The 27,869-nt window shown below is 33.2% G+C and overlaps 1 protein-coding gene across 20 annotated transcripts in view; it reads right to left on the bottom strand.

The window, feature by feature from the left end:
• Positions 1–546: 546 nt before the first annotated feature.
• The window catches only part of MYPT-75D (Myosin phosphatase targeting subunit 75D), a 310,043-nt gene continuing 282,720 nt past the window's right edge, over positions 547–27,869 (bottom strand). For 11 of the 20 annotated variants that reach the window (XM_073984770.1, XM_073984776.1, XM_073984777.1 and 8 more), the window contains 8 exons: positions 16,200–16,601; positions 15,000–15,654; positions 14,796–14,921; positions 14,650–14,725; positions 11,983–12,103; positions 11,225–11,901; positions 9,720–10,113; positions 547–1,376 (listed from right to left, as the gene is read on the bottom strand). In XM_073984770.1, coding sequence (XP_073840871.1) covers positions 9,797–10,113; positions 11,225–11,901; positions 11,983–12,103; positions 14,650–14,725; positions 14,796–14,921; positions 15,000–15,654; positions 16,200–16,339 — 2,112 coding nt within the window. In that variant the 5' untranslated portion in view covers positions 16,340–16,601 and the 3' untranslated portion in view covers positions 547–1,376; positions 9,720–9,796. Of the gene's footprint in view, positions 1,377–9,719; positions 10,429–11,224; positions 11,902–11,982; positions 12,104–14,649; positions 14,726–14,795; positions 14,922–14,999; positions 15,655–16,199; positions 16,602–27,869 lie in introns of all 20 variants that reach the window. The other 9 variants (XM_073984763.1, XM_073984760.1, XM_073984764.1 and 6 more) reach the window with 1 other exon arrangement.

The following is a 27,869-nucleotide window of genomic DNA, read 5'->3' as shown; positions in this document are numbered from 1 at the left end:
CGCACACAAGTCATTGCAGGAGAGATCTATTGCCAGAGTGAACGATTGAACTTAAATACTTAACAACCGCTTTACTAATAGAGCGAGTGTAAGAACCAAATTATCAAAAAATTCTAACAACCTCGATAATAATATTGATCCTATGTGGAATTGAAATGTCAGAATTTCAATTACTTTTAGGATAACGAGTTATGAAATTGTCGATATAGAATTAAGTCAGTCCTATGTAGAACCTCTTAAATTTGAATTTCTATTAGCAATTCCTAACAAATATTTTAGATTTCTAAGGTCTTGGAAAAACACAGCTTTAAGAGTGCAATGTCTTCCTATGAAATTTCCAATTTTTTAATAAAAATCCAAAACCATATTGTGTAACAACCACTCATGTCACTTTCTATGTAAGGACATAAGAAATTTTCCGAAAATAAATTCAATGATTCACAGGACATTAATCAGAGCTAAGCATATGATTTTTACTAAAGCTTCTTTCACTCAACATTAAATTCACACAATGTGTACAAAAGAAACAAAAAAAAAAAAACGAAATTGACCAGTTTCTGTTTATTGTTGTAAGGGACAATTTCTTAAGTATATTTAACAGATTTCTTTTTGTTGTTGTTTTTGCTACTTAATCTCTTAAATCTAAATAATTTATCCACATTAATTACATTGTTGTTTTGTTGTAGTTGATATATGTATATTTATGTATGTATGTATAAATATGTAATGGGTTTTTTTTCTTGTCGATGGAAGCTTATTGTATGCCTATACAATTGTATGTAGTTTATCTATCTGAGGGGGTTAAGTCGTAGATAGTGTGGTATTGGTAAGAATTGTGGCTAAGTAGTTTTTACGGTAGTGTTGTTACGTGTGGAAGAGGATAGAATGGTGACGGCAGGGCAGCAATGATGACGAGTAAACTTGCAATTGTGGGTCGAACGAAAAAAACTCGTACGAAACCATTATTAATGCATACTTTTAGGAGCTTAACTGTTTGCTTTCCTTTCATGTTGTTGGAAATTGCAAGACTTCACATTTATATACATTGCGTACGTGGTTGGGTTGGCTGGCTGACTGACTGGCTAACATTGTGATATAAACCTTCTTTTTTACAAAAAGTAGAGGTAACTGGGATTGGAGTTATCTTTGCCACAAACTAGTTGTTCTTCTTAACAACATTTTTTCCACATTCCATCCATCTAATTTTCATTTTCTGTACACACAATTAAATGTACTATGTACAGTGTTTGTCAGGAATCTCATCATTACCAAGCTTGCCTATGTGGTGACTGTAACTTTTTCTTTCCCTCCTGGGGTTCATCTTTCAGTCCGCATGTATTTGTATAATTAGCTCTATGAAAATGCCAGAAATTAACCTGAAACAAAAAAGAGTAAAAAAGAAAAATAAATAAAATATTAATTAGAAGCTTGTTGTAAGTTTAATTAATAGAACATGTCAAAGAACAAAGTTAGAAAAAAATGTGTTTATATTCAATTAAAAGTTAGTCCATATTTACATTAGGCAATTTTCCTTGCGGCAAATGCCGTCAGTTTGAAGGTGAGAGAGGGTGTTGAGAGGCAAAGGTTACCATATGCCTCACCGCTCTCTCCTTCGAACTGACAATTGCCGCAAGGAAAATTGCCTAATGTAAATATGGACTAAACAACATGAATTTCACTGTAAAAAACTCATATCTATTCAGAATTTTTATGTATGGGTTGTTATTTCGCTTTTTGTTTAAATTTTAATTAAAGCTAACTAAAACAACAGAGAGGGTTACCTTTATAATATTTTGATTATAACAATATAGTCCTTATTTACATTATGCAATTTTATTTGCAGCGATTCTCAGTATATTGTGTTGTAACAAAAATGATACTACATAATTGCATTTCAAAATATTGCATGGTGGATGACATAAAAAGTTTGTCATTTGTTTTGGATTCAAAAGGAAAAAAAGTAGCAAATTCGTCCACAGGGTGACCCCTCAAGTCTTCAGTGGACCATCTGCATGAGGAGGCAAAGATTCTTCTAGTAAAGCAACACAATGAGATGCTTTCGTTGCAGTTCTTGCTTGGGTGTTATCGTGAGAGCCATCCTAATCACCATCTGCTGTCTAGGCCCGACACATTCAGGCATATCAGGAAGGATATTCATACTCTAAAGAAGGAGGTCCAACAACCCTAGATCAACAGGCATATCAAGCAGATTTGAATAGTATTCACACGGATGCAGTTGCTAAGGCCATAAGCAAATATAGTATGAATAAAGTCCTCGGAGTACATCCCCCATCTATCGCAGCTGAGGAGCGTCAGCTGCCACGACAAACCAGAGTAGTTTTGGCTCAATTACGCTCGGGATATTGCAGTCGCAGTCTTCTTTGGTCCCGATACATTTATAGTTTTCTACACCATAATATGGAGGGTATAATTAAATTTGGCATTCCGTTTGTAACACATCGAAATATTCATCGTAGACCCTATAAAGTATATACATATATTCTTGATCAGGGTAAAATTCTATGTCGATTTAATCATGTCAGTCTGTCCGTCCGTCCGTCTGTTGAAATCAAGATACAGCTCGCAATTTTTAAGATATAATAATTGTTCCACAAACATCCCAGGCGGGACATTAGCTCAATGATATGGGACCTACTGTTTATCGCCGAGTCCGAATGGCGTGTCTAAGACACCACTTGTAGAGAAGTTGTACAAGGCTGAAATACTCAGAAAATGTCGCCAACATTACTGAGGGGTATTTTGCCACCGTTGAAAAGTGTTTGATGTTGACTGGCCGGGGAATCGGACCCACGACCTTTAGCGTGCAAGGCGGGTGTGCATACCGATGCACCACGGTGGCACCCAATTTTTAAGATAGAGCTTTGTAATTTGGTATAGAAGTTTCTATTATTACTAGGATTTTTGGAATTGCAAACGGGCTATATCTAGCCCCCTAGAACGGTACCACCCTATGTTCGGTATTTTGAAGGTTTTAGCTTCATTATCACACCGAAATGGCTGAAATTTGGTACTTAGTCATGGTTGGGGTATAAAACTTTTTTATTTTTTTTGTTGGTATAAAATTTGTCGGTATAGGTTCACGCCTTCATATTTTCGGTATTTTCAAGTTAGTGACTTCAATATTCCAATGGCTGTAATTTCAGGTTCACGTCTTCATATAGCCCCCATAGAACGGTACCTCCCGATTTTCTGTATTTTGAAGGTTGAGGCCACAGCAACCCATCGATATGGATAACATTTGGTATTTAGTCTACGTTGGATGTAAAACCCTTTCCTACTGAAATTCGTCGGTATAGGTCCACTTTTCGATATAGCCCTATAGAACGATATCTTCCGATTTTCGTAATTCTGAAGGTTGTGACGTCAATATTCCACCGAAATGACTGAAGTTTGTTATTAAGTCTCTTATTGGATTATAAAACGTTCCAGAAAAGAATTATCAGTATATCCTCCTTAGAGGTGTACCGCTTGAATTTCGGTATTTTTTTAGGTTTTAGTCACATTATCTTACCGAAATATCGGAAATTTGGAATTTAGTCTTCTTTGAGTCTAAAAACTTCCCCCCAGAAATTTGTCGGATAGATCAATAAATACCCCATAAAATTTGGGTATGGGGTACATTTTTTTCTAATACAATACTTTGATTCATATGGTTCCCTAAAAATTCTACTCCATTAAAATTGGAATTTCAATACGATATAGTACCTGAGGAAAAATAAAATAGCTTACTATGTGCAAACGCTACGGTCATTTATTTAAATCTTCCTTAAAGCAACAATCCTACTAACTTTTATTTATTTATTTATTTATTTATTTATTTATTTATGTATTTATTTATTTATTTATTTATTTATTTATTTATTTATTTATTTATTTATTTATTTATTTATTTATTTATTTATTTATTTATTTATTTATTTATTTATTTATTTATTTATTTATTTATTTATTTATTTATTTATTTATTTATTTATTTATTTATTTATTTATTTATTTATTTATTTATTTATTTATTTATTTATTTATTTATTTATTTATTTATTTATTTATTTATTTATTTATTTATTTATTTATTTATTTATTTATTTATTTATTTATTTATTTATTTATTTATTTATTTATTTATTTATTTATTTATTTATTTATTTATTTATTTATTTATTTATTTATTTATTTATTTATTTATTTATTTATTTATTTATTTATTTATTTATTTATTTATTTATTTATTTATTTATTTATTTATTTATTTATTTATTTATTTATTTATTTATTTATTTATTTATTTATTTATTTATTTATTTATTTTATTTATTTATTATTAACAATGTAGTAAATACAGAGTTAGTAGAAGACAAGATATAGCATTGGCTGCTGTGGCCATCAGCTAGATTTATTTATTTATTTATTTATTTATTTATTTATTTATTTATTTATTTATTTATTTATTTATCTATCTATTTATTTATTTATTTATTTTTTTATTTATTTTTTTAGATTTATTCAAGTCAAAAATTTTGCATACTTTAAACAAAAATTTTACTACAAGTTAAAAAATCAAAAAATTCAAAGTCCAACCAAACTTCAAATAGAATTACCCTTTTAATCCTTAAAAGTTTCTTATAGCATTTTCCTTCTGTCTTGTTTGGTTAGTTTAACTTGCTAGCAATTTATTAACGATAATTATTGATAATTGGGGTTTTGTGTCAATTTTCCATTCAATTTTCATTCGTGAAAGTAAAACAATATATGGCAAACCAAAATTCCTTTGCAATTCCATTTGAAAAAATTTAAAAAACATTTTTCCAAGGACATCTACAATTTTTGGTATAGAGGTTAAGGATAAAATTCTGGTTTTAAATCTGTTCGCGTTCACAAAATTGGCCGATGTGCGCAAAAGTTATAGCGGTTTTTATTCTCATATAAAGAAAAAATATTTAAAAATGTCTTATTTGTTGTTATGAGAAAATATATGCATAAATCGTTAACAGTATTCCATATCTATTCGTAGATGTTTAAATAGTTATTAAATTTATTATTATTTTCGCGGAAAATCAACAAATAATAAAAAAATTTTGAAGTAAATCCAAATTATCCTGTCCCAGAATCCGTACAAACCCTCAAAAAATAAATTAAAGAATATATGCGGAATCTAGACAATGCGTAGAAAAATATGATACCAAATTTATAGAGATTGGGTACATAAATTGCATATTATAGCAACAACAAAATAGAAAAACTTATTGTTGGAAAATATTGTTGCAAATATTTTTTTGGTTTGATTCTAAAAATAAGAAAAAAATATTTGGGAGTTCTCCAACTATTTTGCTAAAATCCCATAGAATAATGAATGTATACAGTTAAAACTTCATCAAAACATATGGTTTACCATCGCGAGAGTTTAACTGATTACTGTGATAACTTATAAGGGTAGGAAATTAAGAGTAATATTGAAATTACTATCATTCAATTAATATTATAATTAAAAAGCCTGTTATTCGCGAATTAGTTAAAGTCGGTTGATGCGCATCCGTTTTTGGATACAGCGAATCAATCTCTGTCAACATTTATGCATATTTCGATGTTTCACTCAGGGGCCATTGTGTGCCACCAGTTGCATCATACACTGCAAAAACCCTTAAAGTTGGTAAAAGTCGCGCAATGTGCATACGATTTTGATGCGCATCCGGTTTCGTCAGCGCCTATCAAAAATACGTCCAAATATACCAATTTTAATTAGATTCTTCAAGAACCGCGGATGTGCCTCCACATTCTATTTTTGGTGAAAAACCCATATTACACGCGAATCTCTGTAATTTATGACACGCGTTTTCGCAAATATTATTATCGCGTATAAAGGATTCCATTTAAGTAAAAAATTTTCAAGAAAATCGCGGTTTAGTACGCGGATTTGTCGAAATAATTTTTGCTGCTTTTCCTATTTTCAGGGTATCTATATCCGCGGTTTTAGTGGATGGATTCGATCGCGGAAGGTCTCATTAGACCCGTCGCGCAAAAAAACTAAATTCACGCGGGGTACTAAGGAAATTGAATGACACTTGTAAATTTTAAACGCAAAAAATAGGTTTTTAAAAAAAAATCACGCATCAAATATTGGCCTTTAGACTCCAATTATTAGGATGCTGTAAGGAGCACACTCATGAAATATGCATTAAACGACGTAGAATCACGAGTTTTATAATCCTAATGTGAGTTTTGAATATTATCTTGTTGCGCGTCCGAATTATTAAAACAATTCAAAAAAATCCCGAAATTCCGGCTTCAAAATGTCAGCATCAATTTTAGGTGGATGCAGTGGATATATCGAAAAATGATACACTAGTATCATATTGCCCATGAAGTATTCTTTGAGTCTTTCTTTGGGCATATGTCTATAAAATGTAAGGTTAAGCCTAAAATGGGAAGGGAGCATAAAAAAACTTGTTGGCTTCAACCCATTTTTACCTATTTTTCTACATTGATGCCAACACAGATTCCACGTAAATTAATTTTAATGGTCGACCTTATGGGATTCCTCCTAAAACACTTCAGTTTAAAGAATGTATATCATACTATAAAGAATATGTTAACAGTTCGCGAATTCTGAAAGGGTGAAACTCGGATTCATCGATTGTAAACAATTTTTGTTTTTCGCCATATATATTTTTATTTTTGGCCAGGTTTTTCAGATATTTGGCCACTGTGCGCTGGCAAATTATTGTCAATAAAATGCAAGCACAAAATCCATACTATCCGTTCAAAAGTTACAGAATTTTGATAAGGAAAAATCTATTCTGCACATCTCGATTTTTTTCGAACTTCTCGTTTCTTCTTTGCTTCCGATACATTTATAGTTTTCAACGCGTTGCTACTGATTGGGTTTCTTGTTTTTTTTAACAAGAAACCCATATATCAAGCTAACGAAGAGAAGAATGCTGTATATCAGGTATCGGCACTAAGGCAAACGCATTGTTTGCGGTCTCACGCATACGACTCTCTCTCGCTCTCTCCACAAACAGCGTGTGCGTAAATACATTGCTAAAATTAAACATCATTTAAACAAGCGACAGCAGAACCTTCTTCATTGACTTCTGAAAGAAGACTGAGTGGTGGTTGTTCTGCAAGAAAAGGGCACACAAAATTCGGAATATTGGCGTTTTTATGATTTTTCTGATTCTTCCTATCATTAAATGGTCAAACCCAAATAAATAAAGCATAAAAATTAAAAAAAAAAAAATTATACCCTACACCATAATATGGAGGGTATAATTAAATTTGTCATTCCGTTTGTAACATATCGAAATATTCATCGTAGACCCCATCGTATTTTATATATTAGAAATATTCTTGATCAGGGTAAAATTCTATGTCGATTTAATCATGTCCGTATGTCCGTCCGTCCGTCTGTTTAAATCAAGATACAGCTCGCAATTTTTAAGATAGAGCTTTGTAATTTGGTATAGAATTTTCTATTGCTCCTAGGATGTTTGGTATTGCAAACGGGCTATATCGGTCCACGTTTTGATATAGCCCCCATATAACGGTACCACCCGATTTTCGGTATTTTGGAGGTTTTAGCTTCATTTTCACACCGAAATGGCTGAAATTTGGTACTTAGTCATCGTTTGGGGTATAAAACTTTCCCCCAGAATTTTGTTGGTATAGGTCCACGCCTTCATATAGCCCCCATAGAACGGTACCACCCGATTTTCGGTATTTTGAAGGTTTTAGCTTCATTATCACACCGAAATGGCTGAAATCTGGTACTTAGTCATCGTTGGTGGTATAAAACTTTCCCCTAGGTTTTTGTCGGTATAGCTTCACGCCTTCATATAGCCCCCATAGAACGGTACCACCCGATTTTCGGTATTTTGAAGGTTTTATCTTCATTATCACACCGAAATGGCTAAAATTTGGTACTAAGTCATTGTTGGGGGTACAAAACTTTGCCCTAGGTTTTTGTCGGTATAGGTCCGTCCACACCTTCACATTGCCCCCATAGAACGGTACCCCACCCGATTTTCTGTATTTTGAAGGTTTTAGGTTCATTTTCACACCGAAATGACTGAAATTTGGTACTTAGTCATGGTTGGAGCTATAAAACTTCCCCCTAGATTTTTGTCGGCATAGGTCCACGCCTTTATATAGCCCCCATAGAACGTTACCTCTAGATTTTCTGTATTTTGAAGTTTGTGGTCTCCATATTCCTCCGAAATGGTTAAAATACAATAAAACACTCTCAGGCATTTTATTCTAATACAATACTTTGATTGAAATTGTTCCCTAAAAATTCTACTCTATTAAAATTGGAATTTTAATACAATATTATTTTTTGCTGTGTTGATGTTGCTCATCATCAAAACATTTTAGTATATTTTCAGATTCTGAAGGTCCACGCCTTCATATAGCCCCCATATAACGGTACCACCCGATTTTCGGTATTTTGGAGGTTTTAGCTTCATTATCACACCGAAATGGCTAAAATTTGGTACTAAGTCATTGTTGGGGGTACAAAACTTTCCCCTAGGTTTTTGTCGGTATAGGTCCGTCCATACCTTCACATAGCCCCCATAGAACGGTTCTTTTTTTGTGACTAACAGTTCCAGAGATATCGCGCCTTGCAAAAGTCGAATTCTTCTTTAGTATTGTTGTATTTTTTGTAGTTTTCATAAATAAAACAACAAAACAATGTTTTTAATTTAATTATTTTTTGTTAATTATTTAATTAATTTATTTATTTTTTATTTATTTATTTATTTATTTATTTAATTATTTATTTATTTATTAATTTTTTATTTATTTATTTGTTTCTTTCTTTATTTATTTATTTATTTAGTTTTATAAAAAACTAAAGAATAACGAAGGAATGAAGAGAGATGGTGCAAAATAAACTTGAAATTCAACTGAAAATTGGGCATTTTTGATCAAGAAACTTCAAATTCCTACGACTCCTATTCCATAATTTAATCAATCATGGCATTAAGATGAGTTAATCATTAAAATATCAGGTGATTGCTATTGCTCTGGGTCTGAGCCATTATACTATCAAGAAAAACGAGGTCCTTCCTATACACAGAAGTAACAAAAAGCAATTTGAAACTGAAGTAATAAAAAGCAATTTGAAATGTGCTATTGACAGGAAACAGAGTATATCTTCAAGAAAAGAAGAAGATGGAAACAAGACAAATAAATAAATAACTCATTTTGTAATTGTAAACAAAAATTACAAACGGACCTTTATTGTGAAGAAGAGAGTTTTGTCGAAACGTTTTTGGATTTGTTTTTGTTTTACTATGAAGTAACATTTTTCAAATATTACAAATATCATGCCGTACAGAACAATTTGGATATAGTCAAAGAAATGTCAAAGCTATTCGAATGTCAATACATAGTTCAATAGTAGGCTAGCCCTCAAATTGAAATATTCAAAAAAATTGCATAAAAATCTGTTTACTAGGCTAAAAATGAGTATTTTTAGTTGAATACCTTCATAAGCGTAAGGTTTTACGTGTGAATTAAATATATGTATGTATATGTTTATATGACCCCAATTTTTAAATAAAAAAACTTAACTAAAAATGCAAATTGTTATGCTAGGCAGATTTAAATATTCTATATTTTTCCAGAGTATTGTATCTTTTACTTTCCCTCTAACTTTCATTAACGAATATAAAGTATTTCAATCCTTGTTAACTTACCTTGTAGTTGTTATTTGTTGCTGTTGGCGGTCTGGGCTGAGAGTGTGTCTGTGTGAATTTTGTTAACTTTTCTACATTTACATTATTGTACAACACTTCTTGGAACTGGTACTATCACTGACTACATCACCAGTAATGCCACTAAATTTATTAACACCACTGCTGCCACTTGTTGTTGTTGATGTCGTTGTTCCTGTCCCCACTCCTGCTGCTGCTGCTCCTGATGGATCGTGGTGATGCATAAGGCCATTGTAATCCATTAGAGCTGGATGTTGTAGACCATTGTTGGACAGTGGTTGTTGTGTATTCACCTGATGATCCATCAGATGATTGTTGTTGTGATTATTATTGTTGTTGTTATTGTTTGGATTGTGTGTTGTCGAGTTGGCGGCTCCTAAAACAGAACCATTTTCACAATTATTGAAAACGCTAGTACGTGATAGAGAACGTTGCTTTTTCAGATTAGCCAATGTTGTGGCATTTGCCAAATATTGTGGATTGGAGGAGGGGGATATGGAGGAAGGAGACATAGCTGTTGCAGAAGGATCCATTGATTGAAGCTGTTGATGGGTTGCGGACGACAAATTATGAAGGCCATGACCATGAAGATGCATTTGTAGATGTTGTTGTTGTTGCTGTTGTTGATTATGATTATGATGATGTTGATGCAATTGCTGCTGTTGCTGTTGTAGATGGTTGGAGGAGGTATCTGCTCTCAAGAACATGCACGCACACACACAAGCAAAAAGCATACAAAATATAATCACAGCATCAACAGTAACCGGATGTACAGGCGGAAGGAGTGATACCAACAATATTCATTGCATTTCAAGCAGCATTGCCAAGCAAGCAGTGTAAATTTCGCATAATGAATTCGTGTTGGCATTTGTTGTGATTTTGGAAAGTGGTGGTGATGATGATTATGTTGTTATTGTTTGTACACAATACGATAATAATGAGTTGACGGCCAAGGCAACAGGACGACATAACAGAACACAAAACAGGCAAACAATTTGAAACGAAAAGGGAAATGAAAAACAAAACAATGATAAGACTACAATTATATTACGTAAGCTTATGATGGAGGATTCTAAAAGCGCATTATGCAAATGAAAATTTATTATAAAATGAAGGAGGAAACAGCAGAGATAAGAGTTCTGTAGAGAAATAAAGTACAATGGGATTTTGAGTTGTTGGATATGCAGGTTTTCAAAAGATAGAAGGAAATTGGAATAGTCGCTTCAAAAAGAAGTTCGAGTCAAGATACATTTTAAATTATTCTCCCAACAATCCAATTGATTTTGCAGATTTTCTTATTGAAACAAATGTTTAAATTTCCAAACCCACTGTACTTTATTTGAAATCAAGAAAATACAGGAAATTACATAAGCAAAAAGACTTGTAAACTACATAACATGCACAATTCATCCCATTTGTGGGAACTGTGCACATCTTTATATTTAACAAGTATTAGGTTGCCAAACATAACCTAACATTTTACTTACCGACTAATACCGTTACTTGAACATTTATTTTTCCATTCGCTGCCTCCTTACTCGACTGTATTTGTACAGCTTCGGTTTGGCCAGCATGTCTTGTTGTCGCCGCTGTTGCTGCTATAACAGCTGCTGATGCGGATGTCGTTGTTGTACTGCTACTACCACCACCCATATCACCTGTGGAATGTTGTTGTTCACCATTGGTTTTAAATGCTTGCATTTGTAATTCATCATTTTCACGACCCTCAGGCGGTCGTCGTGGCTGATAGGAATGTTGTGTTTGATATTGCTGATGATGCATTGCCATGGCAGAGGATGATTGTATGGAATTACTGTTTTGGGTTTGGGTACTTGTGGAATCTACCAAATCTTGAAGACTAGGATCGTAGGAATTTCTATGATTGTTATTTAATTTTAAGGTATTGTTGTTGTTAATGCTGCTGCTACTACTGCTATTATTTTGATGATGATGCTGATGATGATTACTGCCCACCGAGTTGGATAACCACTCGGCAGCGGAATCAAGAACATGATCATGCGGTCCATTCGGATCCATTGTTGTGCTATCGGGGGCAGGAGCAAATACATCTTGAGCTTGAAGACGCAACCGAGTTTCTTCGGCGGCATCTTTTTTGGTTGTTAGCGTTTTATCGCGTAAGGAGGTGCGTCGTACCGATTGTGCTCTGCGGGGAAAGAGAAAGAGAAATACAAAGGGTTATTTAAAGGGAAGGTTAAAGAGGAGATGGAACTTTGAAAATATTTACCTTGTATTATTACTTTGAGATCGTCTTACTCGCCTTCGTTGTGCCTCAGCTAAACGTTTACTTTCTTGTTCTGTTTTCAGTTGTTCGATACGTTCACGTATCTCAGGATCTTCACAGATATCTGGAAGGAAGAAAGGAAGGAGATTTTTTAGAAAATGTCATCGATAATGATGAAAATGGCATTGATAATGACTTTTTCTATAGAAAATGTCATCGATAATGATTTTTTCTATAGAAAATGCCATCGATAATGATTTTTTCTATAGAAAATGTAATCGATAATGACTTTTTCTATAGAAAATGTCATCGATAATGACTTTTTCTATAGAAAATGTCATCGATAATGACTTTTTCTATAGAAAATGTCATCGATAATGACTTTTTCTATAGAAAATGTCATCGATAATGACTTTTTCTATAGAAAATGTCATCGATAATGACTTTTTCTATAGAAAATGTCATCGATAATGACTTTTTCTATAGAAAATGTCATCGATAATGACTTTTTCTGACTTTATATGACATTTTCTATAGAAAAAAAGTCACTATCGATGACATTTTCTACAGAAAAAGTCACTATCGATGCCATTTTCTACAGAAAAATTCACTATCGATGACATTTTCTACAGAAAAAATCACTACCGATGACATTTTCTACAAAAAAAGTCACTACCGATGACATTTTCTACAGAAAAAGTCACTACCGATGACATATTCTACAGAAAAGTCATTATCGATGACATTTTCTATAGAAAAAGTCATTATCGATGACATTTTCTATAGAAAAAGTCATTATCGATGACATTTTCTATAGAAAAAGTCATTATCGATGACATTTTCTATAGAAAAAGTCATTATCGATGACATTTTCTATAGAAAAAGTCATTATCGATGACATTTTCTATAGAAAAAGTCATTATCGATGACATTTTCTATAGAAAAAGTCATTATCGATGACATTTTTTATAGAAAAAGTCATTATCGATGACATTTTCTATAGAAAATGGCATTATCGATGACATTTTCTATAGAAAATGGCATTATCGATGACATTTTCTATAGAAAAAGTCATTATCGATGACATTTTCTATTGAAAAAATCATTATCGATGACATTTTCTATAGAAAAAATCATTATCGATGACATTTTCTATAGAAAAAATCATTATCGATGACATTTTCTATAGAAAAAAATCATCGATGACATTTTCTGTAGAAAAAGTCATTATCGGTGACATTTTCTACAGAAAAGTGATTAGAAAAAAAATTCATTTCTATAGAAAAAGTCATTATCGATGACATTTTCTATAGAGAAAGTCATTATCGATGACATTTTCTATAGAAAAAGTCATTATCGATGACATTTTCTATAGAAAAAGTCATTATCGATGACATTTTCTATAGAAAAAGTCATTATCGATGACATTTTCTATAGAAAAAGTCATTATCGATGACATTTTCTATAGAAAAAGTCATTATCGATGACATTTTCTATAGAAAAAGTCATTATCGATGACATTTTCTATAGAAAAAGTCATTGTCGATGACATTTTCTATAGAAAAAGTCATTATCGATGACATTTTCTATAGAAAAAGTCATTATCGATGACATTTTCTATAGAAAAAGTCATTATCGATGACATTTTCTATAGAAAAAGTCATTATCGATGACATTTTCTATAGAAAAAGTCATTATCGAAGACATTTTCTATAGAAAAAGTCATTATCGATGACATTTTCTCTATAAAAAATCATTATCGATGACATTTTCTATAGAAAAAAATCATTATCGATAACATTTTCTATAGAAAAAGTCATTATCGATGACATTTTCTATAGAAAAAGTCATTATCGATGACATTTTCTATAGAAAAAGTCATTATCGATGACATTTTCTATAGAAAAAGTCATTATCGATGACATTTTCTATGGAAAAAGTCATTATCGATGACATTTTCTATAGAAAAAGTCATTATCGATGACATTTTCTATAGAAAAAGTCATTATCGATGACATTTTCTATAGAAAAAGTCATTATCGATGACATTTTCTATAGAAAAAGTCATTATCGATGACATTTTCTATAGAAAAAGTCATTATCGATGACATTTTCTATAGAAAAAGTCATTATCGATGACATTTTCTATAGAAAAAGTCATTATCGATGACATTTTCCTATAGAAAAAGTCATTATCGATGACATTTTCCTATAGAAAAAGTCATTATCGATGACATTTTCTATAGAAAAAGTCATTATCGATGACATTTTCTATAGAAAAAGTCATTATCGATGACATTTTCTATAGAAAAAGTCATTATCGATGACATTTTCTATAGAAAAAGTCATTATCGATGACATTTTCTAAAGAAAAAGTCATTATAGATAACATTTTCTATAGAAAAAGTCATTATCGATGACAGTTTCTTTAGAAAAATTCATTATTGATGACATTTTCTATAGAAAAAGTCATTAACGATGGCCTTTTCGATAGCAAAGTCATCATTGATGACCTTTATTCACATCGACATCGTCGATGAGTCATCTTCGATGAACTTGTCCTTTGCTAAAGGGAAAGGCATCTCCGATGTTCTTTGATATAGGAAAAGTAGTGGTCGAACACTTCTAGAGGAAAACTTAACTTGCACGAAACATGTTTTTGAAACTTACCTGAAGGCGTTTCGTCATCTTTATTTTTGATATTTAAATCAGCACCACATTGGGCCAACATTTCCAATACTTCCAGCTAGGAGGAGAAATAAAAAAGTAATTGTTTTTCATTACAAAATAAGCCTCAACTTCTCTGCTATACTTACATGTCCCCAACAGGCTGCCGCATGCACTGGAGACCACATATCCTTATCCACGGCATCAACATTGACATGTTGCTCTAAAAGGAATTCCACTACTTTTATATAACCATTAGCTGCAGCTATATGTAACTGTAGGGAGAAAGAGAGGGAGAAAATGAGACCATTTTGCAGACAAAGTTTAAATCCATAGGTAAGTAAAGAACTTACAGGCGTTGCACCCTGTTCATCTGGATGCTCAAGATCACCACCATTTTTCGACACCTCTTGCAAATCTTTTAACATTTGCCTTTCGGTTGCCGATCGTGTTTCATCGATTAGCTCCTGGGTCACACCCCGTTTTGACATTTCAGCCTCTATATAGTCCAAAGTGTTTTCATCATCACATAAATCATACGGCATATTTCCGTCCGTATTTACGGCCAATAGATTAGCACCATGATCGATAAGTATTCGCACCAATTCCAAATGACCACATGTAGCAGCTGCATGTAATGGCGTCCATTTATCACTGTCTTGAGCATCAACATTAGCACCATATTCCAATAAAAGTTTTAACATTTCCACATTGTTGTCGATGCAACATTGATGCAGTGCCGTCAGACCATCTTCATTGGCAGCATCCGGTGTAATGCCATGTTCCAGCAGCTCGGCCACCTCTTGCATATCATTGCGTGAGGCAGCCTCGAGGAGGACAACACTATTTTCAAACGAAATGTGACCTTTGCCCGACGTTGTGCCGTTGCGAAAGTGATGTGTTGTACTCAGACCATTGAGGGTGGATAAATTGACACCTTTGGCTCGTTGTAGTTTCAGCCATTCTTTTTCTTTTTGACGAGCCACTTTTAGTTGTTGAGCTCGTCGTCTGGATGTGAGGATAAGTTGTAAAACGGTTTGGTGTGATGAAATAAAAAATGAAATGAAGAGAAGAGAGAGAAAAAAAGCAATTAAAATCTCTTAAAAATGCAAATTCCAGTTAATCTTTCTACAGGTGAGATTTTGTGAAGGATATAAATATGAAATGAAATTGTAAAGGATGACAACAATAAGATTGTGTGAGGATTTTGGTTTTCTGTCACACTTTAGTAGATAAATTTCAAGTGGGTCAGGGTCAGTCAGGTTAGGGAAAATAAAAAGGAATGTTATTTAAACTATATTGAGATATTTCAACTCATGGCAAATCATCTCCTATGCTTTACTAAAACTTGACCCAGAGAATGTTGAACCGATACCCCCAATAATTAATAGATTAATTTGTTCACTCGCCCAGAAATCATTTTGTGATATGTAAACTCTTGGGGATTGATGGATCTTTTATTTCCTTATAAAGCGATTTATGACCAATAATCTCTTGTTAAAGCGTAATTTAAAACTTTAAATAATAGTTGCAATACAATCACTACTACTTACAGTCTTGCCAATTGCAACCGCTCATGTGTGGGTAAATTTTCAACTGTTTGCATTTCTGCCACCAAATCGGCATGGTCCATTTTAAGCTGGGCCTTATGTGCATCATCCGATTTGCGATTAATTAATATGCCTTTAACCATGATGATGCTGTTGTTTTGTTCGATTGGTTGGTATGGAGCGTTATATCGATGTGTCGAGTTTTCGAATTTTTGTTTTCGGTTGTTGGGTGGTGCTCCAAGGGAGCTCCTTCAGCAATTTTTGCCACCACCCCAGCAAAAAATAATAAACAAAAAATGATATGTTATATTTTGGCGTTTCGTTTTCATTTGCTCTATTCCTCTCTCTTTTGTTTGTTCTTAACTTGAAGACATTTTTTTCAAGGTTTTGTTCTTGTTGTTAATGCTGAAAAGAAAGAAGAAGGCGGATGGAAATTAATAAAAATATATCTTTATGTAACAAAAAATATTTTTTCTATTTTAAAACTAATTGTAATAACAGCTCTGCGTAAATTATCCATCAACAGAAGCATTTGCTAAATGTGGAGAAGTGAAGCATACTTTTAGGATTGAATTTAAGCCAATTGAAAATGTATGTTCCAGAACCTGCAATAACCCACAAATTTCTACTAGGATACCAATTTTTCCTTTACGATAACGAAACAAATGTTAAAAACTAGTAGATTCTTGCAGTTCTGGAACAGACCAAATGTTATAATAAAAATATGTATTTCAAAGAGCCATACACTCAACTATAGAATTATTTAACAGTCAACACACACAATTAATTCCAAAATCATCAATTGAATGAATTGAATTGAAAGAAAATATGTACATATCTGAAGTATTTGAATGAAACCAATAAGTATGTATGTAGGCAGAATATTTACATTTTTGTTACCAAAAGCGCCTATTCAAACACAGTTTTTCGTTGATTGTGTGCAACGCTATCTGTCATAGCTATGACAGCTCTAACAATCAATGCACACATCATTCTGCTGCGTGTACAAATATTAGTATAGGAAGAAGTAAAATCCACAATAAATGATTTCTGATGCATTTTGCTGACAATAAATCATGTATGTATGTATATTTATGGTAAACAAAGTAGAAATGAGAAGAAAAATAAATAATTATAATGAACATAAAACGATAAAGTTATTTAACAAATTGTGTTTGTGAGCATGGCAGTTTGCCAAGCCTACTTATAGGCTTAAGACTATGTACAAAAAGATTTTTTTTTTGTCCGGTGCCGTGGCACAATTACCCAGGTAGTGGTATCGTAAAATTTTGAATATGTTATGTCAAAATGTTCTTTATGTTGTTGGGGAAATTACAACAAAAATGTTTTTTTTTTTAAAGTATTTGACTAGGGATACGCAGTGAAATGCAATAATCAGGTTTTCGATTATACGGTTTTAGTTAAAAACTTGAAACTCGATTTTCGGTTAGTCGACTATTTGAGAGTGTACTAAAAGTCGACTTTCGATTATTCGTTAACCGCCGAAAACCGAGTATAATCGAATATATAATCGACCATTTTCGTTGATGCGGTCCGTGATGTATATATGCATAAAAAAGTACCGTCCATTACGCGTTTTTACCACACCCAATAGTAAACTACGATTAATAGTCGACTACGAATAATAATAATAGAGTACGACTAATGGTCGGCGAATAATAGTTGACTCGGTCTTTCGAAAGTCGATTAAGAATAATCGATTATCCGGTTTTCGCAAAGTCAATAATCGACTAAGACTTTTAGAAATTTTGCGGCTAATAGTCGATTAATCGATCCCTAGATTTGACATTTCATATTCAAACAGCTGGTGTGATACCACTCACTACCTTGGTAATTGTGCCATGGCCGGTGCTTTTTATGTTGATTTTTTATTCTCTTTAGGTAAAACATATGGGACATTGCTTAAGTTGCCGTCAGACCATCTGCTTTTTTACATATGTTATTCACATGTAAATTCATATGTACAACAAAGTTGTAATTTAACAAACAGTTTATGATTTTTGCTATCATATCTGGTTATGTTTTTTGTATGACATAACCTAAAAATGTAAACAACAGCTTTGCCAAACAAACAAAACAGCTGTTCCCTTTATGTTTACATGAGAATGAGAACTATCTGCTTTTTACGTATGTTATTTACATGTAAATTCATATGTACAACAAAGTTGTCATTTAACATACAGTTTATGATTTTTGCTATCATATCTGGCTGGGTTTTTTATACCCTCAGCCTTTAGGCTAAAGAGGGTATTTACACTTTGATACGACCAAAAATGTGCCTCATCGAAATAATGGTTTTAGACCCCAAGTATGTTTGTACGATATCCGTTTCAGACAATTTTGAGTAGATCTAGCAATGTCCGTCCGTCTGTCTGTCTATCCGTCTGTCTGTCTGGCTGGAGGGCAGGATAACTCTCGAACGGATCAATCGATTCGGTTTAAATTTTGGGTACCGAAATATTTTGTCCAGATTCGATTTAAGTTCGAAGATGGGCCATATAGGTTCACTCCTTCAGGTGCCTCCCCCACAAATGTCCAAAAATTGTAGCTAAACTTGTGCGCACGATAAATCTTGGAGGGAATAACCGATTTGCACATCGTGTAATTTCTACCAAACTTAGATGAGGTTCCAATATGAACTCAATCAGTCCACTCCTTCGGGTACCTCCCACACAAAATTTCGGAAAAGTTCAGCTTAGGACCTGGTCCCGAATCGCTTTGATTTTTGTTTACGCATGTTGTATTCGCTATCCTCTATACGACGCTGTAAATATCATTAGGGGCAAGTCCATACTTCCTGAGAAAATAGTCTGAAAGTTACAAAAAACCCTATAACACTGTGTGTAGTGGTTGGAGCGCAAGAAAACTATAGAACGGATCTGCCGATTTTTTCCAAAATTTGGCTTTCGTAATATTTTGTGCAAAATTAGTTCAAGTTCAAAGATGGATTATATCGGTCCACTCCTTCCGGTACCTCCCCCACAAAAGTTCGAAAATGTTCGGAAAATTTGTGCGTGCGATAACTCTTGAAGAGAGTAACCGATTTGGTCCATACGTTGCACATTATGAAATTTCTACCAGACTTAGATGAGGTTCCAATATGGACTCAATCGGTAAACTCCTTCGAGTACATCCCACACAAAATTTCGGAAAAGTTCAGTTTAGGACCTGCTCTCGAATCGCCTTGGCTTTTGTTGTAGCATCTTGTATTCGCTGTCTCCTATACGAAGGTACAAGTTTCCTCAGGGGCAAGTCCATACTTCCTAAAAAAATAGTCTGAAAGTTGAAAAACAAACCCTATGACACCATGTTTATGGGTGGAAGCGCAAGATAATTCTCGAACGGAAATGCCGATTCCGGCCAAAATTTGGCCTTCGTAATATTGTTTCCAAACTTAATTTAAGTTCGTAGATAAGCCATATCGGTCCACTTCTTTAGGTACCTACCCCACAAAAGTTCAAAAATATTCGGAAAAATTTTGCGCACGATAACTCTTGATGGGAGTGACCGATTTGGTATATACTTTACACATTCTCATAATATCTACCAGATATAGATCAGGTTCGAATATGGACTATATTTGTCCAATCCATCCCGTACCTCCCACACCAAATTTTGGATAAGTTCACTTTAAGACATGCTATTGAATCACTTTGATTTTTATTGAAGCAACTTACATTCGCTGCATCAATTACGATGGTAAAAGTTGTTTCAGGGGCAAGTCCATACTTCTTGAGAAAACAGCCCGAAGGTTGTAAAAACCCCCTGTGGCACCCCCATGGTCTATGTCGGTCCATTCCTTTAAGTGCCTTTTCCGCAAAATTTTTGAACTTTAATCCTAATCAACATTTTTGTCGGTTCATACGACCAACATTTTAAAATCACGTAAATACATAAGTTTTTTGTGAAAAAAGTGTTTCAATTTGCACAGGCTGAGGGTATATCTCTGTCAAAGCCGACTGATACTTTTTAACTTGTTTTGTATGACATAACCTAAAAATGTAAACAACAGCTTTGCCAAACAAACAATCAAAACAGCTGTTCCCTTTATGTTTACATGAGAATCGAAAAAAGTACATATGTTTCGTCGTCTCATTTTGATTGATCAAAATTTTTTATATATCACACGACGAGTAGAACTTACAGATCTGAAAAACAGATACAGAACATACGACAAACAGATGGTCTGATGGTACCTTTAATAAATTTAAACATATTCAGATCAAGGTAAAATTCTAAGTCGATATAACCATATCCGTCTGTCCCTCTGTCTGTCCGTCCGTACGTCCGTCTGTTGAAATCAAGATACAGCTCGCAGTTTTTAAGATAGAGCTTTGTAATTTGGTATAAAAGTTTCTATTACTCCTAGGATGTTTGGTATTCCAAATGGGCTATATCGGTCTACGTTTTGATATAGCCACACGTTTTGATATAGCCCCCAGGTACCACCCGATTTTCGGTATTTTGAAGGTTTAAGCTTCAATATCACACCGAAATTTGGTGCTTAGTCTTAGTTGTGGGTATAAAACTTTCCTCCCCGAAACTTGTCGATACAGGTCCACGCCTTAGTATAGCCCCCATAGAACGGTACCTCCCTATTTACGGTATTTTGAATGTTGTGGCCTCAATATTCCACCGAAATGGCTGAAATTTGGTATTTGGTCTTTGTTAGGGGTATAAAACATTCCCCCAGAAATTTGTCGGTATAGATTTACGCCTTCATATAGCCCCCATAGAACGGTACCTCCCGATTTTCGGTATTTTGAAGGTTGTGGTCACAATAATCCACCGAACTGACTGACATTTGATATTCGGTCTTCATTTGGGGTGTTAAACGTTCCATATGAAATTTGTCAGATAGGACCACATCTTCAAATAGCCCCCATAGAACGTACCTACTGATTTTCTGTATTGTGAAGGTTGTGGACTCAATATTCCTCAGAAATGTCTGAAATTTGATATTTAGTCTTCGTTGAGAGTATACAACTTTCCCCCATAAACTTGTCCATACAGGTCCACACCTTTGTATAGCCCCCACAGAACGATACCTCCCTATTACCGGTTTTTTTAAAGGTTGTGGCCCCAATATTCCACCGTAATGGCTGAAATTTGGTATTTGGTCTTCATTTGGGGTATTAAACGTTCCTTCATATAGCAACCATGGAACAGTACTAGCCGATTTTCGGTATTTTGAAGGTTTTAGCCACATTATCGTACGGAAATATCGAAAATTTGGTATGTAGTCTTCTTTGAGTCTAAAAAGATTCCGCCAGAAGTTGGTAGGTAGAGATCGACGTTTTGATATAGCCCCATGGAATGGTAGCTCCCGAATTTCGGTATTTTAAAGTTTAGCCACATTGTTTTAGCGAATTTGTTGAAATTTGATATTTAGTCTTCTTCAATGCAACTTGTGGTTTAGGGTATAACAAGTACAACTTAACGCCGTTCTAACTTGTTTCTTCATAATAAGAGAGTAAACACTCTAAAACAACAAAAACAAAGAAATTAAAGTTCAATAACGGAGAAGCCACTCCACATCCGATATGTTTGATGAGCTGTCTAAACCAACAGAGAAACCAGGTCACATAATTTGGTGGTTGTTTTGTTGTTGTGATAAAATCACAATAAAAAATTAAAAGGAATAAAACCCAAATGTGAAAAAGTAAGTTAAAAAGTAAGAAGTTTCATTTTCCAAAAAGTTCGGAAGAAAAATTCCGTGTAAGTTATCAATATTTATATATTTCTGGAAACCTCATAACGATCATCAAGCTTAACTCTTAACGAGAAAATTAATAAAAATCATTAAAAATGATCTTCGCCTTTACAGGCAAAATTTCAAAAAATATAAAACAGGCTGAGGCCGGCTGGGATTTGAACCCGCGTCCTTGAAAACATATGAAAAAATGTTGTCAAGGCGTGTTAGAGTTCAAAGTCAAAACTCATAACTTCAAAGGCAGCGCAAAAATGCGTTCATCATGAAGAAATACAATTCATGGGGCCAAATATCCGTGAAATGTATAAAAACACATTTGCATTTGAAAAACCAAAAGTTCTAGGACAGAGAAGCCATCCCACAGTCGGTACGTCTGAAGAGCTACTCAACTAATAGCGAAACCAGGTCACGTAATTTGGTGACTGTGTGGGTTCGAGTTCTTGGCTTTCCTTTTTCACTTGCAAAAAATTTTCGATCATCAAGCTTAACTCTAAACGAGAAAATTAATAAAACTCATAAATCATTTTCTTTAATTTCAAAAAAAAAAAAAATTGTACTGAAATGATTCGAAATTAGTTTGATGTGTGGACTTTAATAAAAAAAAACTGGTTTCAAGTTGCGATTCGTTGCGATAAATGAAGAATATTTTTTTCTCAAGCTACATAAGTATATAAAATTCAGAACTTTTTGATATTTGGGTGATGCAATTTTGAACCGATTTTGCTGATAATTTGCAATTTGTACTTTGAGTGACCAAAGAAATTCTCTACCAAACCCAGTCGATATATGTAGGTCCACGTTTGGATGGACATTTAAAATTTTGACATATTAGGCGGTAGAAACCCTTCATACCAAAAATTATCAAAATAGCGCAATGTTTTAGTTTAGACCACATGCAATGGGATAACCCTGTTAATATTATTTTGAAGTTTTTTGATATTTTGGCTGAAAATAATTCAGAATCAATGTTGTTTACCAATTATTATGAATACTAATAAATATCAATATAAAAATTACGCAGAAATAGTTTTGGCCAGAAAAATGGGATTTAGACCATAGTGCATTGGTTACTAAACTTCCTTACCACAAATTGTGGACATTGGTACTTTTGTAACCGAAGTATAACTATATATTTTGTTTAAATTCTTAATATTTCAGGGTGTAGTGTATAAAATATTCGGTACGTAAAACTTCTTCTTTTGTAATTGTTACTAATTTCATTTGATTTTTTTTTCTCTCTCTTTTAAGATGAGCTGAATGATCATTTTACAAATGAAAAAGAACAATACCAGAAAAATTGTCACCCTAACCGCTCCACGACATGCTTCGCACTTGGTAACGATAGGCATCTGGTGTATTAAGTGGATAAAGTCTGGGTATGCCTAAATTTACGTTTTATTTGCTTTATTGCTTTATTTTTACTTTTTTTATTAATAAATACCAGAACTAATAACCTAAGCTTTACCGCCTAATGAAGATTTATAAATTTCGATACGATCAAAAATGTGCCTCATTAAAAAAATGGATTTAGATCCCAAATATGTTTGGACGAAACCGATTCAGACATTTCGGAGCCTATTTAACTCTATCCGTTTGAACCCAGGATGACCAGAAGGAGTATTTATTGATGACGAAAACTTAATACTTTCACGCAACGTAAACCTAGTATTTATTTACGGTCTTAAATTTTTTTATCCGATAATTATTTTTAGCGTTTTATCGCCTATAACAACATATTGGAAACTATGTAGTTAAGTTATTCCATGAATAGCTCATATTGACAATGTTTGCGAATGATTTTTCTCTCTTTCTCTATCTGTTTATATCACACAAATATCATTTAAACTATTATTGTCTTCAATTACAAGTGGGCGTAAAATAATGTCATATTGTTTGGAGGCAGATATCGAAGAAAAAACAATGCAAACATGACATGTTGATTAACGGTGAATATTTCATGATATTTATTTGCAGTAATTTTATACTTTGCTGAACTCAATATGCAAATGAGTTTTTTTCGCCTTCACTAGAAAATACAGTATACTTTTAGGCAATGAAACCAATGGTTATTTAAATTATAAAACGTTTGCATATTGTTATTTTAGTATTGTTTTCTTTTCATTTTGAAGCACACACTATTTTATATTTACACATACATATATAAATTTTACACATGTTGGCAAATGCAGGAAAATTATTATAGGTGAATGTACTTTTGGGACCATGGAATATGTCATTATATTCCATGCAAAAAAGTTTATCGTTGAACAGTGTCTTGAAAAAGAAAAACTTGTGGCTAATGCATTTTATTTAAAAACAAAACTAACTTTTGGTTAAATGGAAGTGCAATAAACAATTATTGAAGTATATAGATTAAGTTATATATTCCATTCAAATTACATAGATTACGAGGGGAACTAGAAATGTCTCTGGCCTAATAATGAAAACTCGAATATTTAACATCAAAAATAGTTTTATTGTTTTCTTATGTAGTCTCCAGCATTATTTATACACTTTTTCATGCGCTGAAACTGTTCAACAGTTTTTCCACTCCGATAGAGACACCTCCAAAACTACATTTCCAGAATTAATTAGCTGTAATTTAGCATTTAGGGTTCATATTATCCAAAAAAACTTCTCGAGCGAAAATTGGTATGGCCCCCCATATTTTAGCCGATTTATGAAGTTTGTATTAACATTTTCATCCCAGATTTGGTGTAATTGATAATTAGTATTGCCAGCGCACTTTGGTATCAAAAGCGAATTCTTTGGTCAAAGGTAAATTTTTTGACATCCTCCTTTTATGAGCTTTTTCTTCATCATAAGAGAGTAAACATTCCTAATGAACAAAAACAAAGAAATTAAAGTTAAATAGCGGAGAAGCCACTCCACAGTCGATATGTTTGATGAGCTGTCTAGACCAACAGCGAAACCAGGTCACATAATTTGCTGGTTGTGTGTGTTCGAATCTTCGGCTTTCCTTTTTCACTTGCTAAAAGTCTTCGGTCATCAAGCTCAACTCCAACGAGAAAATTAATAAAAAAAGTTTGTTTAATTTAGATCAAATGGGATCACCCTGTTCAAATTATTTTGAAGTTTTTTAGATATTTTGTCTGAAAATAATTCAGAATCAATATTGTATACTAGGGTGGGGCGATTTGTATGGAAGGAAAAAAACCTTAATGGGCCCTTCGCGTTTCTGATTCCTGGGATTGAACTGAGCAAAAAAGTCCACTAGACCATAGGTCTACCGCGAAAATCGAGCCTCCCGATTTTGACTTTAAGTTTTTTATCCACGTTTTTTGGACATTTTAGCATATAACGGCCAAACCATTGAGATTTTCGATCCAATACCAAGTCAAAAATTGTAGCCAAGACAGTGATTAAGAGCTCTCTAATACATTGCAAAAGCATTGGAACGCTCCTTCAGGCAGTTTTGGCCTTGAGAAGGTGCAAACTTTTCGGAAAATGTCGATAAATGGCACTGTCCTACAAAAGTTGATCAGAAAAATATTCAAGCGTTCTGATGCAAAATTCTATCGTGTTGGGATCCATGGACAACGAAAATGCCTTTAGTAGGTTTGGGTCACTTCGTTTTATTTTTTTATAACGGAAAAAGTAGTGAAAATCTGGGTTTCTTACATTTTCAAATTTAAACGGGCATATCTTCTTTTTTTTCACAACGGATTTCTATTGATCCTTATACGATACGATCAAAATTGTGCCTCATCAAAATAATGTATTTAGATCCCAAGTATGTTAGGACGAAACCGATGCAGACAATTTGGAACCTATTTATCTCTATCCCTTTGAACCCAGTGGGCCTATTCTGTAAGTTTTTAACAACTTAACTCAATTTCAATTTCATTTGTTTCTTTGGTAGTTGTTACAAAAACAAAAGAAATTCTAAAAACTTTTCAATCGGTAAAATTTACAGAATAGGCCTACAGAATGAGTATTTATTGATGATCAACATTTAAAACTTTCACGCAACGTAAACCTAGTATTTTATTGACGACCTTAAAGATTTTTTTGGGTCAGATAATTATGATTTTAAGTGTTTTATCGCCTATAATAACAGATTCCAAGCTATGTATGTAGTTAAGTTATTCCATGAATAGCTCATATTACCAATGTTTGCGAATGATTTTTCTCTATTTCTCTATCTTTTTTTATCACACAAATATTAGTTAAACTATTGTTGTATTCAATTACAAGTGGGCGTAAATTAGTGTCATGTTGTTTGGAGGCAGAAATAACGGTGTCTATTTCATGACATTTATTCGCAGTAGTTTTATACTTTGCTGAACTCAATATGCAAATGAGTTTTTTTCGCTTTCACTAGAAAATACAGCATACTTTTAGGCAATGAAACCGATGGTTATTTAAATTGAACACTGCTATTCTAAAACGTTTGCATTTTGTTATTTTAGTATTGTTTTCTTTTCATTTTGAAGCACACACTATTTTATATGCATACATACATATATAAATTTTACACATGTTGGTAAATGCAGGAAAATTATTATAGGTGAATGTACTTTTGGGACCATGGAATATAATGACATGCAAACAAGTTTACCACTAAACAGTGTCATGAAAACGAAAAAGTTGTGGTTAATAAATTTTGATTAAAAACAAAACTAATTTTTGGTTAAAAAGAAGTGCCAAAGAGTTTATTGGATATATAAAATATAATTTAAAAAAATTAACTTTCAGTGTTTTATTTAGAAATGCACTTAAAACTAGGAAATAATTTGTCGCTTAGCCTCAATAAATATATTCTTTCTCATGATGGAATCTCTCAAATAAAACGCTTGCATTTAAATTATAAATGGTGGCAAAAATAAACGGCAAGCGTTTTATTTGAGAGATTCCATCATGAGAAAGAATATAGTTTTAAGTGCATTTCTAAATAAAACACTGCAACTTGATTTTTTTAAATGGTTTTATTTAGCTCACCCCGTTTGTTTTATTTATTATTTATTCTTGGGTCAAATTTAGTAATTAAAATTTCACCCTCTTCCTGTCAACCGATTAATCTGAAATTTTGTATACACTTTGGATTTTGGTGACAATACAATTATATTTATTCATTATCATTATAAATTCAAGATGGCGGCCGCTACAAAATGGCGGATAACGTAGGTTTTATCAATCCCATCAATATGGGTATCAAATAAAAGAGCTCAACAAGCTCAACAACAATATACTATAAAAAATTGAAATCCAAGATGGCGGCCGCTACAAAATGGCGGATAACGTAGGTTTTATCAATCCCATCAATATGGGTGTCAAATGAAAGTGCTCAACCAGTAGAATACAATGTACTATATAAAATTAAAATCCAAGATGGCGGCCTCTACAAAATGGCGGATAACTTAGGTTTTATCAATCCCATCAACATGGGTATCAAGTGAAAGGTCTCAACAAGTAGAATACAATTTACTATGCAAAATTGAAATCTAAGATGGCCGCCGCTACCAAATGGCTGATAACAATTTTTTATCAATCCCACCAATATGGGTATCAAATAAAAGGGCTTGACAAGAAGAATACAGTGCACTATACAGTACATCTTATACACCCGAAAGCCATACAGTTTCCAGCTAAGTACAATTACGGGACGGCTGAACGAAGAATGTGGCCTTTAATACTATCATGGGCTTCTACTATACATAAAATGCAGGGCAGCACTGTGGATCACGCAGTCGTATACTTAGGTGCGAAACTGTTTGAAGAAGGTCAAGCCTACGTGGCTCTTAGTAGAGTAAGATCTTTGCAGGGACTACGTATAGAGGAGTTGGACTACAATAAACTAACGGGCAAGAAACCTTGCAATAATGAAGCACTAAATGAATTAAACAGAATGCGAAATAAAAACTAAAATCTAGAAAATAAAAATAGGTAAAAAAACTTTTTAAGTTAAACGGTTTTAT

This window comes from Musca autumnalis, unplaced genomic scaffold (genome assembly GCF_047663935.1).
Source record: "Musca autumnalis isolate F117 unplaced genomic scaffold, ASM4766393v1 scaffold_4, whole genome shotgun sequence".
In the NCBI taxonomy this organism is placed as follows: Eukaryota; Metazoa; Arthropoda; class Insecta; order Diptera; family Muscidae; genus Musca; species Musca autumnalis.
This window is presented reverse-complemented; position numbering and strand designations above follow the sequence as displayed.